General features: G+C 47.9%; 3 protein-coding genes across 14 annotated transcripts in view; all 3 read left to right on the top strand.

Annotated features, from left to right (window-relative positions):
• The window catches only part of LOC120952010 (synapse-associated protein of 47 kDa), a 29539-nt gene extending 27368 nt beyond the window's left edge, over positions 1-2171 (top strand). For all 7 annotated transcript variants that reach the window (XM_049606873.1, XM_040371069.2, XM_040371068.2 and 4 more), the window contains one exon: positions 203-2171. In XM_049606873.1, the coding sequence (XP_049462830.1) occupies positions 203-336 (134 nt within the window). In that variant the 3' untranslated portion in view covers positions 337-2171. The remainder of the gene's footprint in view (positions 1-202) is intronic.
• A 104-nt stretch (positions 2172-2275) lies between these two features.
• LOC120952008 (protein bride of sevenless) lies at positions 2276-12604 on the top strand. 6 transcript variants are annotated; one of them, XM_040371063.2, is made up of 6 exons: positions 2276-2887; positions 7122-7639; positions 8834-9727; positions 9896-10342; positions 10436-11886; positions 11954-12604. In XM_040371063.2, the coding sequence occupies exons 2-6, from the start codon at positions 7573-7575 to the stop codon at positions 12293-12295; spliced, it is 3201 nt and encodes a 1066-aa protein (XP_040226997.2). In that variant the 5' UTR covers positions 2276-2887; positions 7122-7572; the 3' UTR covers positions 12296-12604. The 6 variants fall into 6 exon arrangements, with proteins under 6 accessions (XP_040226997.2, XP_040226989.2, XP_040226990.2 ...); XM_040371055.2 differs by having other exon boundaries at positions 7108-7639; XM_040371056.2 differs by having other exon boundaries at positions 7094-7639.
• Positions 12605-13039: 435 nt separating this feature from the next.
• LOC120951275 (lysophospholipase-like protein 1) lies at positions 13040-14541 on the top strand. Its single transcript, XM_040369877.2, has 2 exons — positions 13040-13280; positions 13423-14541. The coding sequence occupies exons 1-2, from the start codon at positions 13205-13207 to the stop codon at positions 14097-14099; spliced, it is 753 nt and encodes a 250-aa protein (XP_040225811.1). The 5' UTR covers positions 13040-13204; the 3' UTR covers positions 14100-14541.
• Positions 14542-14786: the final 245 nt, after the last annotated feature.

Genomic DNA, 14786 nt, shown 5'->3' with positions numbered 1-14786 from the left:
TTTAGTTAAGATTTTGTTGTATTAAACGACACGATGCTTTGTTTTCGTTATTTTCGTTGCTTTCTTCTTGTGTTGAAACAGTTTTCAGCTTTTCTTTTTACTCCGTTGCTTTACGTTGTTTATCCACAAAAATTCAAAAGATTGCTATTTTTTGTTGTTTGCTTATCTAATTTAAACCTCGTTTCATATGTTTGTTTTTTAGAGGAACAATGGGAGAAAGATCTGGAGGCGGAGCTGCAGGACTACGAGCTGGTGAACGATGGTAGCAACGAGCGCAACAGCAACTGGGAAAAGGACGTGGATGAGCTGCTGGAAGACGAGGCGGATCTGAAATAAAACGAATGTTTCAATCAATTACTTTGTAATATGATCAACTGCAGCGTCACGAAGTAAAACAAAAAAGAAACGCGGAGGGACACACCGTTCGGACCGCTTAGCTACCTAGCCACCAGCACACGCGACGGGCTTAAGCGGGTCGAGCGCGGGAGTCGCGGGGCAAGTTTGAAGCAGGAATTTTGCTATTATCGGTTTTGTTACACGGTAGAACATGTTACATTTACCACCACCGCACTCGTTAAGCAACGTAATTATTAAGCCATTAAACACAGCGCGCTCGCTCTGTGTGCGTAAGTGTCTCGTGTATCGTGTGTATTGGGTTTAGGCGCACTGTGATGATGGTTTTGAATCGATTTCAACCGAAAATGATCCTGTGTTTTGCTCTGCACCCTCAGAGGGAGAGATACTCTCTGGTTTTCGATGGTTTTCTCCATTCTCCTGTAGGCGTCCTTCTGTGTGATCTGTTTTTGGGGGGGAGTGGTACGTGGCCATCCTCCCTGTCTCCTTCCGATATGCGTATGATTGCGTATTGAATTTAATGCACTCTATTCCCCACCTGTTTCCTCTAGTGTATCATCCACACACACACACACAAACACTGAGGTATAATTTTTCCAACATATTTTGCAGCGCGATTGTTTTGGTGTGAGAAATACTATTTTGGGACAAACGCTGCTTGGTGCTCGATTAGGGCATCATCATCTTACAAAGCAATTGATGTTGTTTGGATTGGAATGTGGGATTGTGCCGCTTACTACAAGCAGCACTTTTCGCACACTCTCACTTACCGATACATTTGAATTAAATGAGTCCCCATGAGTCAGTACCAAACCTTGGGAGACATATATTGAACATTAACGAAGGACGAAGGATTAGAGTGCAATAGATGATATCGATGGAGAGTTTGGACTCCGCACACTGCTTTAAAATAGACCCACCAAGATAGAAAATCGGGCAGGCTGGCGCTGTTTGCATTGCTAGGTGTGTTTATAGCGTGTGAAACTTACACAAAACATACACTAAACACCAATAGGGACATTTGTACGATTGATGTAAAAAAATGAAGGAGATGCAATTGTTTCCCATTTCTAGACCCCTTCTATTATGTGCAAATAGTGCACAGACGAAGAAAATGTGCATCTAAGAAGGATGTGTTTGATTAGCCTTAAGTTGGTTTTAGAATCTATACGATAAAATGTGTTTTGTGTCCAATTTGTTTAAGTCACATTTCTTGTGTTTGAATTGAATTGGATTTGTTTTTAGTATTTAATTTTTATTTAATTTTGTTGTTCCTTCCTTTCTGTTTGTAAAATCACTTCCAAATCGCTAACTGCACTTCCGCCCAGCATCTATCTAAGCGCCGGTACAGGGAAAGTAATTTTATACCAAAATGTAGATGTGATTGCAAGGGCAGTCACCGTAAAACGATAGCACCATCGATAGCACGTCCATTCCGAGCATATTTCAGCAGTTTTCAGCAGCGCTGCTACCCAATACCCAATACAACACAATCTTAACCAATCAACCTTAACCAAGACAAACGTATGTAGTTAGTATGCAACGGGGAGGGTGGGGGGGGGGGGGTGGCAGTTGTTAATCTTCTCAATATTCTATCACAAAAATCAATTTATATCCTCCGTAACCTTAAGCTAAACTCACAACCCAACCCGGAAAAGACGGACCCAAGTCAGAACAGAAGATATTACGAGTTTCAATGGGCGGCATATTCTATCAGGGAATGAGTTGACTTGGCATTCAGAGCAGGCGATAGTTTAAATTGGTAGCGGATAAATAAATATATATCCATATACATATTTAAGCGCAAGCAAGCACAACCAACTGCTGGATGGAAACTTTGCACGTAAAATATCACAAAACATCACAATCACCATCATCAGTTCGCACGCCAATCCGTGCCCATGTCTAATTTGTAATGCATTATTCCGTTCGCTTGCCAAGGGCTTATGTTTTATGATTTCGAATGTTTGGGCCATTCGGCCCTCTCCAATCCACGCAGGCTTTCCGCAGACCTGGGGAAGAGTTTTGAGGCAAAATTCTTGACCGAAAGCGCAATCGGAGCGCGTCACGATGGTAACCGCCGTCGGCACAACAACACAACAAACGCGTACTTTATCGACCTTCGCCCGCGCGGTCTTGGCACGTGGAGTTCGTTGGGTACCCGCCCGAAACCACGACGACCAACCGAAACCCTTGTGTGCCCTGCCGTTAAGTCGGGCTTTTCCAACCTTGAGTGTATGTGTGTGTGTATAGCGCATAAGGGGAAGGGTGGTTTTCTTCATGACTTTCCACCGTGCTTCGTTCGCTCGCGTTAGATTCTACAAGGGAAGGGGAAGAGGCCCTCCCGAAGCTCGGCTGGCCATCTTCACTTGCCACACCGTTCAGTTACGTGCAGGTGCTGCGCCGGTGCGCATCATATAGCGATGCGAACGAATTGGTTGGGCGTAAACGAACCGTGACGGCGAACCGCGATCATCGTGTGTGCTGCGCGAGTTGTCACCATAGTGCCCCGTGCAGTTCCAATCAGTTCAGCGTACGTGTTTGTGTGTGTGTTTGTGTTTTTGGTTGCGATTGCGGGAATCATCGCGGGAATTAGTTGCATTTTTTTTTGGTAGATAGACGATAAATTGGAGCCAGCCCGATCATAGTGTGGGAACTTACACAACGAGTGAAAGGAATCGTGTTTGCTCTATGTTTTCTTAGGCAATCGTTGATACACTTTTTTTTGCTTGCGTATCGGTTGAATTGTCACAAATGCGTTAATTTGGTTGCGTTGAGACAGTTTCTTGAAGCACGCGACATAGCAGAATGATCAATGCTGTAGGGCTTTTCATATCATAGAGAGAGAGAGAGAGAGAGTTGAAACTACGCTGTACCCCTTGGCAAAGCTCCTAAGTGGATTTGTGACCATCAATCACACTCCATTTCGGTACTTCCGGTTTGCTTGCTTTTGTTGCATAAAATCCCTTGACCGCAGGCCATAAGGAACGCTAGAAGAGCGCAGTTCCATGAAACGTTACGCAACTACAGGCTAGTCCGCAACGCATTTTCCGCGCCCCCAGTCTTTGGGCCAGAAGGACTGTTCCACACAAAACCAAAAGCGCCGCTTATGAGTCTACCTCAATCGATAAAGAAAGTGCCAAACATAATTGTTGCCTCCGTGTGTACCTGTGCTGTAGAGCACGCACCATACCACATTGCCACGCCGACTATGACTAATGAAGGTGACGGTTGAAAAACGGTGCTACCATTTTGCACGTCACTGTGGTGGTGTTGTGGTATTGCGATTTTTAATTGTTTTTTCTTTGTAACAAAAATCCGCTCGCTATAGTTATGCAAATTTATTATAAAGAATAGAATAGGGGTAAAAGAAAGCCTAGTCCACCCGAGTCGTGGCGTGTACACTGCGTTGTTGGCGGCGACGTGATGAGAGCGCGTTCAACACATAAAACAAAGCGTTGACAACGCAATGAAGCGTCAGCTGCCCCCCCCCCCCAGCAAAGGGACGGTGTACAACAACTAAACAAAAAAAAAATACTTATGGCACCGGGCCGCTTATGTCACCTGTGCGACCTGTGTCCTCGTCCTCCTCCTCCTTCTCGCTTCTTGTTAGGCTGTTAGAGCTGTTCGCAAACGCCCTTGAAAGACGTCGCTGAACCACTTTTCCGTCACGTTTTCGGGTGGGCTTCTGGTTTGTTTGGCCTCCGTGCGTCGTTCGGCATTGTTATGGTAACGGATTAGCTGACGACGGTATGCGTACGTACATAGCTGCTACGGTAGTAGTAGGCGTACGTTTCTCGCGCGCGCACACCGCGACTGCCGCTCATTCGCGTAAACGGTGGCGGTTGGCCCATTAGTGGTTAGCGGCCAGCGGACGGTGGGTGATAGTTCATTGCCCATGAAAAGGTGGGCTTCGATTGTGGTGTAAAGCTTTCAGGTAAAGTTCAGCAAAGATTTGGTATGTAAATCCCGATCCCTCCGGAGGCGAAATTCCACGCTCAGAGATACCACCAACGTACCGTAATCGGGTTTATCGATCAATCGCTAGAATAGAACCAACCCCCTCGGGGAGACACGGTACGTCAACTGGTGGGGTTTTGTGTTGGTGTGTTCCACGTTGTTGCTACCGGATGCCAGTGACTTTAGAAGGCAATACACAATCGAAGCTCATTCTTCACTTGGCTTTGTACGCTCGGATATGGTAATGCGCAAAGAGAGAAAGAAAGAAAGAAAGAGAGAGAGAGAGAGAGAGAGAGAGAGAGAGAGAGAGAAATATGTGTGTGTTGTGTGGTTGTAAACATTGGCAGCAATTATGACTGACGAAGCAGCAAAACAGGGAACTTTACAACCACATGCTGCTGGGGGTTGTTTTTAAAACTTTGAACGCGCCAAGAAAGCAGCGAGGAACAGTAGAGCAAAACACACACACGCACACACACACACACACAAAACCGGACATGCGTAAGATTGCGTGTGCGGGTGTGCATGCCCCCACCCTACCCCATACCCCTCCATTCGATCCCGTATCACGTCACGTCACAGTAAAGATCGCGCGCGTGTTGAATGGTGCATTGAAACGTGAGGGGGCATTAGCATTGGATGCAACGAACCGTAACCGAATATGTGTGTGTGTGTCTCAAGGTGTATGGATATTAGGAGGTGAAGTGCTTCAGAGAAAATTGACATTTCACGACTTGACATAACAATACTGGGGGCTCCGGTATTAAAATCGGGGAGGGCTGGAGGGGGGTATAGCAAATTGTATGCGATTTGACATAACAATACTCAATGATGGCGCCCGGAAAACGCGCTAACAATTCACCTCCTTAATAAACACACCTTGGTGTGTCTATGTTTTGCCGCTTCGTCCGAGATCGGTTCATCACATCAGAGGGTTTGTTCTTTGTCGTCGTATGTTAGGAATACGCACACCGGAAGCAGCAACTCAACCACCTGGATCCAGGATCCTGGTGTCACAACACGGCTGCATATATCCTTGTTGTTCCCATGGGAAATTGAACGATTGTACTAAACACGGTGGGGGTATACATTATCATTATCGAGACCCCCCCCCCCCCTTCCACATAGCAATCGTTGCTCTATGTTCGAACCCTATTTTCACCCTTTCTCCACTGTTGTCCAAACTCACACACAAATACAAATGATGCGTGTCCGTTTTTTCCTCCGTCGTCATGTAGGTTAATGCTTCAGTTTTCACGAACCTTCAAGATTCAACACAGATTGCGTGCAAACGCCTATGAGCCAATGACTGACTGTGTGTGAAACATGAATGGCGGTAAAACACATAAGGTGTTAGAAGCAACAGATTGTAGTAAACACTAACAACAGTACCAAACAAAAGTTGTGGAGAGATCTGATCCCACTTCAAAAATGGGGAAGCCCCCAATCAAGATCAAGGCCCTTGGCTTGCTTTGTTTTATTTACATCACTTTCCAATAGACAGACGACCGTTCTTCTTCCTTCCTCCTGTACATCTCTTCAACGCATAGCAATAACGAGAGTAGTAGGCTGCAACAACGCGTGATCATATCATACCCAGGTCATCACTCTTATAAAGAGGCTTAAAACTTACTTAAATGGTCGTCAAGATCTTGTTATACATTGCATGGACGACAGAGTACGGGCGAGTATCGAACTCGTACGACCTTGTAAGCACGAGAGCGTCTACCGATTAGACCACTGACTACCCACGCTAATACGTGATTATTTCGTGTATACATAGATAGACTAACAACAGCGTCGCTAAAGTGCATGCTGTGTTCAAAGTTTAAAACAATGAAAGGACTCTTCTCAATCAACTGACTAATTAATTTCATGGTAAATATGAAAACGCTGATAAGCTCAATTAACCAACGCACCACACATACACGCATACAATGATTTATTATCAAAACAAAACAATGCCTGTTATTTTCCACTAATTTGCTTGCTGCTCTTTCTTTTGGTGAGGTTTTCTGATGTAACACATTGTCCAATTTAACGTTTCTGCTGTAACGCTTTGCTTTGGCAAAATAAAACGTTTCATTGGACAGCAAAGTTGTGGAGAGGATATAAATAAATAACAAAAAAAAAACCCGCTAGCACCAATCGCCCGGAAGAGATACAGCAATAGCAATAATCCTCCTCCGTAGGGGGAAATAGTAGAGACAGCAGTGTACCACACGGCGCTTATACTCGCGGGTTTTTTTTATAGGTGTTGCAGAGGGTAGGTGGAAATTCCTCACTTTCAGCTTCAGGGCGCGGTGTTCCGCTTCGATAAAACGCCCGGACCTTACTTGCCCGGCGCACATGCAACATCGGCGGCTGCAATGCCATCGAACTCGGACGAAGCCGAGGACAGCAGCGCCCCTTCTTGTGGCTTCCATTTGTTTACCATCGCTCGAACCGGTAGGACCAATTGCGACTGCCTAGGAGATTAACACGATCGTGGTGTCGTCGTTTGGTGGTCAGTTTTGTTGTTATTGTTCTCCTCGCCCCTTCCAAATTGCACGCGCCACGTGCCGCGGGAGTACCGAATGTACCGAGGTGTAAGGGAGAGCAGAGAGGAACAGCAGGTCGCATTAAGCTAAAATCGGTTAAACCCGTGAAGTTGCCACTGTCCGTGGTGGTGTTGGTGGTGTGTGTGTGTTGTGCATATGGATTGGAATGTGGGCTGCGTTCTTGCACCCGTCCGGTCTTGCGTCGTACGCTAATGTGAATTGTGTTTGAATGTGAATAGATCGTTCGTTACAGATTCATCATTACAGTGCACAAGAAGGTGATCCTGTAGGTTCCAAGAAAAGATCCACGGTACAGCTAGTGTGAATGAGGCGATAACGAAATGAAATCAGAAAAATACAGTGTAAACGTTACGTTTAGTGCAGTTGAAGTGAAAATTGCGCCCAAGCACGTGTTTTAAATAGCGCAAAGCGAAGTGTGGATGGCATGTGATGCGAAGCGAGAGAAAGGGCTGCTTTATTGGTGATCGTGATTAGTGAGAAATATCACAGCGGCCGCCCTACAACAAAGCGGCATAACGGGCGATCTGTATCGAACGATCGAAATCGAAGTCCATCCGCAACACCAAGCAGTAGTGTGGCTAATGAGCGAAAGCAACGGACGCCGCTGTCCGCGCCAACAACCAGCACTGCCCAGTTTGGAGTGTCGTCCGAGTGAAACGTTCCCGCACGGTGGTGGTGGTGGTGCTGCTGCTGTTTGATGATAATGGCGCCAGGAAAATGGTGGCACTGGAGCACACGCCGTGCCTACGTTGCGTGTCTTATCGGTAAGTGGCGATGCTTTCCAGCTTTGATAGCGCACCGGGCGCGATAGGGAAACCTGGGGCCCTTGGGATAGCAAGAAAAGGGCCCGATAGTGAAGCCGTGAAAAACAAAGGGCCCGATAGTGAAGCCGTGAAAAACAAAGGGCCAGAAAGACAACGAAAACGTTGTTACCACACATTTAAACTTGTCGTGAAGCGTTGATAGAGTAGTGTCTGAGATAATTATTTCGGGCAGTTTGGTCATGAAATGTTCACGAATTAATAGATTAAACAAAGCCTCGGGATGGAAGTAAAGATTTTGTGCTAATTTGACTACATACCCGACCGATTCATTAGTTACGCTTTCCCTGCCTTCCTTGTCTAATGATACCACTCGCTGCAGAAGAATGCATTAGTTATGCATCAGGGTATGACGATGCACTTTTACAATGATGGTTTTACTTTTACATCTTGTCCCTCAGACACGCAGGCACGAGATTTAATGATTGTGAAATAGGAGAGAGAGAGAGAGAGAGAGAGAGAGAGAAAGAGAGAGAGAGAGAGTGAAGGGAAGGAAGAATGGTTTAGAAGGGAGACGAAATAATGTCCATTAAAAGCTATGATCGGTTTACAACATGCCATTCAGTTGCATTTTAATTGCGCCCATAAACTAATGAGCTGTAAAGGCCGATTTAGACGTTGGCGCCGCCCCGTCAAAGTGCAGTGCGTGAAGATTTATATACGAGTTCATCAACCGGGAGAAGCAATCCTTTTTTTGGTCACTTTTTGAGGGAACATCGGGAACAAATATATTTGAACTCTCCTCTCCTCCTCGTCATGGTTTAGTGCCCCGTTTTGTCCGAAGTGTCCTGCCCGCTTCCCATGTGGTGTTGTGGTGCTGTGGTGCGCATTAAGGGGCGAGCCCGCACCACTCCCAGCTCAATTACACCCTCGGCTGAACACAATCGTTGACGGCGACGGCGAAATATGGAACGCACATTATCCAACTTAGCACGTGGCTCCCTTTCATTTGGGGTTCTTGGCGTACATTCTTGTCTCTTTTTTGTTGGGTTGTCTTTATTCGGTTCAGCACGTAAGGCGCGGTAACAACCCTCATATCATTATCGTAATCAACGAAACAATGGGTTTCTCCGTTGGTTGAATTAAAGAAATATACGTTTTTATATCTTTTTTTCTATGCCTTATTCTTCCCTTCAGGTATTGTACTCACCCTGTGTCAAACGATACCACACGCCAAAGGTCAAAGGGATAATGGTTCGCTGGTGGTGGTGCAAGCGTTACCACCATCGTACTTTAGCGTTACAACGCCTACTGCAACGGAACCGTTGCTGCGACACAAGGCATCGACCGAGCCCGCAGAGCTGTCGGAAGAAAGTTTCACCTCGGAAAGTAGCTTCCTGTCGAGCGAAGATGTCTCCAGCTCCAATAACTCACAGCCGGATCATCCAAACAGTTCGAGTGAAACTTCTTCCAGCTCACAAGAAATGGAAGGGTTAAGTGCTCAAAGTGCAGAAGACGCTCAACAATCGATGGTAGTTACAGCTGCCAGTAACAATCAGTATGAAACGAGTTCAAACACATCGCCAAAGCTGCTGACGGAACCGACGGAAGATCATCTCATTGGAAATGTCACCACCCGTCCAATGGTAACTAACGCAACAACAACAACAACAACAACAACACCAGCATCGATTGCAGAGGATACAACAGAGTCCGAAAGCACGGAAAGCAACTGTACCGGCCGTCCATTCATAGACCTGGCTCGCACTGGCAGTTTGGAGCGCTATCGGCATCAGCGGACGTTTGCACCGGTACCAACGATACGGGCGGAAAGGAGCCAGCGTACATCGGAGCCCCAGGTACAGCTGCTCAGTGCAAGAAGTGGTGCTGGACAGGAGCTACCTCCGGCGAGCGGTGAGAATGAGGACGTGGAGCTACATGCAGCACAGTACGGCTACCGGATGTATCGGCTCGAAGGTGACCTGATGCTAACGGTGATGATGGAGACGGATGATTTTGGGGCAACGCTGCTAGCGATCGATCGCATCAATGACCTTCGACTGTTGGCCAGCGGGGGAGACGCTAGTATAGGTAAGGTGAATCGAACTAAGGGTACAATATAATATATTCCACTGACCTGCCCGGTCACATTGTTTGGGTCAATGTGGGTCAACGAGACGACTGTGTCTCTGTGTGTTCCAATGACCGCAATACACGGCTAATCGAGCGTTTGATTTGTTCCCCTTCCTCCTGCATTAGGTTTGAACATCATTCACCTCCTCAACATCTCCCTCAGCCAGCGAACGCTCCAGCAGGAAGTGAACATCCTTAAGGAGTGTTCCACCAACACGATCGGCATCTTCGTCAGCCCGCGGCTCTGGCCCTCGGTGCGGCTGCTGTCCGAAACGCTGGATTACAACATCTTCCCGCTTCCGTCGACAAATGATGCCCTGTTCGCCAAAGCGGCACACCTGCTGTACGAGCTGCCCTGGACGAACAGCAACTCGTCCGCCATGGTGTACTCGGGCTCGAACGAGCTGTCCACCCGCTTCAATGCCATCTGCCGGCACGAGCATCTCTGTCTCGAGAACTACCCCAGCAGCGACACCATCTACATCCAGCTGGGCCTGGAACCGGCCATCAGCTTTGCCATCAACGGTACGCTTGTGCTCGTCCTCACCGCGCACGATCGTTTGTATCTTCCTGGTGAGTGGAACCCCTTTCCGATCGTTGGTTTCTGCAAAGCTTCTGAATCTGCACTCATTAACATGCATCTTTGGTGTCGTGTTTGTGTTTTAGATCTTCCTGTTGGTGCTTACGTGATTGCGGAAGCAGAGCTGAATGTGGCCTCGCTCGGTCACTCCTGGGAACGGTACGGCACCAGCATCCGCGGCTCGGAACTGCTCGTCACTGGCGGGCTGTTGCTGGAGGTGATCGATCTGCTGAACCGCCCCGGAAGCGACTGTCGCAATGCCAGCATCGAGTGTATGAACAATTGGAAGTATCATGCGAAACGATCAAGCACGGAGGTACTCAACCATCTCCAGCTGAAGAATGCCACCCAGTCGATTAAGTTCGAGTTGCGGCAGAAACGAACCATCGTGCACGTTCGTGCAAACGATACCGAGCCAGCAGCCACCGCCGATGCGGATCCAGACGCGACCGAGCTGAAGTTAGTCGCCAGCTCGAACGCGATCACCAACTACACGACCGTGTACGGGCGGCTAGCGACCAGCCCGGACGCACCGTCGAAGCTCGGCACGATCTTTTACTGCGCGAAAGAGTTCGAAATACGCCATCCGGATTTCATCGAGCGGCACCATCGGCCCCCGGTGTACTACGGCACGTCCACCGACGCGGAGGAGTACGGCGACATGTACTGGCAGCTCAAGATGGAGGCGTGGGTTGCGGCCGGCCTTACCGTATCGTCGCTGGGCATACTGCTCTGCGCCGCGATACTGATCTTTCTGATCGTGCGCGTCTGCATGGACGACATCCTGGAGGGGCACCCGCTCGGTAGCATTTTGTTGCTGATAAGCTTGATACTGCAGTTTGCCGCCTTCATACCGTTCAGCCTGGAGTACACGGGCTACACGACGGATCTGGCGGGCCATCGGACGGACACGATGCTGACCTGGAACGCGCACTGCACGGTGAAAATCTTCCTCGTGTCCATGTGCTACTGCATGACGTTCTCGCTGCTGCTGTGTCGTGCGATCATGCTCGCCTCGATCGGCAGCGAGGGTGGCTTCCTGTCGCACATCAATGGCTACATCCAGAGCGTCATCTGCGGCTTCAGCACGCTGGTGCAGCTCGGGTTGTCCACGCAGCTCGTGATCGTGCTGCACGCGAACGCACACAGCATCTCCTGCGGCGAGATTTACTACGGCCACTGGTTCTGGGCGGTGATTGCGTACGACGGCGTGCTGCTGGTGTCGCTCATCTTCCTTGCGCCGTTCATTTTCCGCTCGCAGCGCAACTACCGGGAGGGGCTGCTGCTCGTCACGGGATCGGTGCTGTGTTTGGTTATCTGGACGGTTTGGATTCCGCTCTGCATGTTCGGGTACGAATGGCGAGAAGCAGCCATTTCACTCGGCATGGTTGCCACTGCGCTGGCCGTGCTGGTGGGCATCATGATACCGCGCTGCTTCCTGATGGTGCGCAGCATCGCACGATCGGATCTGGTACAGGCGCTACCCTCGCTCACGTCGCTCGCCTTTGCCCAAGCAAATCAGTTCATTTCGGACCAGGTAGCTAGGAGTGTGTTATGGCGAATACGAATTGGTCCTACATCTTTATGCTTTTTTATTTTTTTAGAGTGTCTATGAATGCGTCAATCCGGCAATGCGCCAACGATCACCCACGGACGATAGTTTCGTGATGGATCAGGACCTCGACGAGGCGTACTCGGCAAACAGCGAAATTCCAACGCTACCACTGCGGGGCCAGCGACGCTTGCGGCAGGAAAATGGCACCATTACCATGAGCACCAGCAATGGCACGATTGGCGGCAATCATAATGGTACGCTCGTATCACCGATGGATCGACCGGTGGGCAACGTGACCCACATAGCACCCAACTTTTACGGCATCTCCAATCCGTACAGCTGTTCCGACTCGATCACATCCATTTCGCCGAACAAAATTACCCGATTCTAGAGCGTTCTAGCAGAGCTCCGCTACACTTCACAGACTCGGTGCAATCGCATACATTCTAGTCATAAAGAGGAAGCAAAAAAAGCCAACCGATGTTTTTTTACACATCGTTGCACCGTTAAGTTGGTGTTTCTGCGTGGCGCGCGCGTGTGTGTGTTTTTTTAAACTTTCATCACCGTGAGAGACAATGTTTATTTCCATGTACTCAACATCGATATCTTTCGATGTTTTATTCCGTAAGCTTAATGTAAGAATTAATTTATTGCAATGCAAACGAAATAAAATGGACACACGAAACAAGAACAATGACAACCATAGGAACATTTGTCTTTAATCATACGATTGTTTTTCAATCAATTGGAATTACTTACCCATATAAACTACCTTATATTTAATTCGTGTATTTCTACACGCATTCAATCGAATAAAAACATATGCGGCATAAATACATCAATTTTTGGTATGAAGACTGCACGTGGTCCCGCTAAGCGCACGGGCAACCGACAGCCGACAGCACATTTTAACGAATACAAACTGACAGCATAGCGTTGCACTGTGGTCGATGCTGTCTATGTGCCATATTCGTTCGAATTAAATTTTAATGAGGGTATAAATCATATAAAATGGTCCAATCATTTTAAATAATTGATAGATACAACATTTAAAAAGCAAATTTTAATATAAAATATCTTGATAATGTCCGTACCATTGACAAATAGACCCACTATGAAGGGTTTGTTTACATTCTGCAGCACCGACGACACCAACACGATATCGGCCACCAAATCGTGCACGTCGTGTTTTCGTTCGTTCGTTCGAAAAGATTTTGTTTTTCATTAGTGTTGTAACCGCTTTGCGTACGATATCAGTTTTCTTTGCTCAGCTCAAGCTTCATTAACCAATCTTAGCGTAATGCGATTGATAGAGAAGGTGTTTAATCCGACGGGCAAGAAACATGCTGGCACGTTGATCTTCTTTCATGGTTCTGGTGAGTGTTATGTAAAAACCGTACCGAGCGCAAAGGTAGCACCAAGGCGGGGGCATAAGGTCAACATAGTTGTGATTTAAAATTCAAAAAACCCCGCATCGACCATTAACTGATCGTGCCCGTCGGACCGTCCATTTTACAGGCGACACTGGCAATGGATTGACGGAATGGATTCGGTTTCTGCTGGGCCGGGATATGGAGTTTCCCCACATCAAGGTGATCATCCCGACCGCACCGGTACAACCGTACACCCCGATGGGGGGCGAAAACTCGAACGTGTGGTTCAACCGGAAGCGCATTGAGATGGACTGCCCGGAAATACGGACGTCGCTTGCCTCGATCTACGACACGGTGAACGAAATGCTGGTGCGCGAGCTGGCTGCCGGCGTGCCGCTGAACCGGATCGTCGTCGGCGGTTTCTCAATGGGCGGCGCACTGGCCATGCACGCCGGCTACCATCTGAATCGCGATTTGGGCGGTGTCTTTGCCATTTCGTCATTCCTGAACACCGGCAGTATCGTGTACGATTCGCTGGAAGGCGTTGCGCAGGACGAGCACCTGCCGGAGCTGCTGATGATGCACGGCGAGCGGGACACGCTGGTACCACCGGAATGGGGACAGACCACGTTCGATGAGCTGGCCAAGCTGGGTGTGCGTGGTCAGTTCGTACCGCATCGTACCGCGCTGCACGAAATCAAGCGCGATCAGCTGGTGCGCGTTATCGACTTTGTGCAGAAGATTATTCCGGAACCGGAGGACAACGTATTCGAAACACCGGCACCCGACACAACGAAGGTCAGCAAAAAGGGAAAGCTATGACGGAGTTCATATCGAAGCGATAAGATAAAAGCGCGTTGAATGCGCTTCCAACAACCTTGCGATCGTGGGGACAACGTTACGCGAAATTGGTGTATTGTACGCTGCATTGTACGCGTTGATTGAGCAAGATAAGGAAATGGTATAATGTGATTAGCGGAAATCGGTTTGTCGGTTAAGATTTCCTGCATAGGGAGGTAAACAAACGAGCTACAAACGTACACATACACACAGGATTGTCATTCACAACAAAACACAATTTGGTCTAAAAATAAGGCTGCGCGAATGCAGTTAAGCGCATAAGCGGAGAATGGATGTTACTATTCTTAGTATCCTCGTGGCCGTTCGTGATGGCTCGTGTGTCAGTTTTAGTTTCCCTTGGCTTAAGTTAAGCTTTGGGCAACATTAAGGTGCGAAGTAAATAAACCCCTTTTCTACAATACAACCTTACAATCGTTCCAATATGTCATGATAATTTCACTTGCAAACCACTTAAACGTGTCTTTTTATCCCGTCTGTCCTAACAACAGATAACAAAAGGCTATTTCCTTATTTAAAATTAAAAACTATCCATAACATAGAAGCAATACACCCGTATCTAAGAATTTCCAAATAGTGAAAGCCATAGATCGAACGTTCAAAGTAATAGAATCTGGCTGGCTAGGCTGTTTTACCGACACGTGGACTCAC

Source organism: Anopheles coluzzii, chromosome 2, assembly GCF_943734685.1.
Source record: "Anopheles coluzzii chromosome 2, AcolN3, whole genome shotgun sequence".
NCBI lineage: Eukaryota > Metazoa > Arthropoda > Insecta > Diptera > Culicidae > Anopheles > Anopheles coluzzii.
The sequence above is the reverse complement of the archived record's forward strand: the minus strand, read 5'-3'. Positions and strand labels throughout refer to the sequence as shown.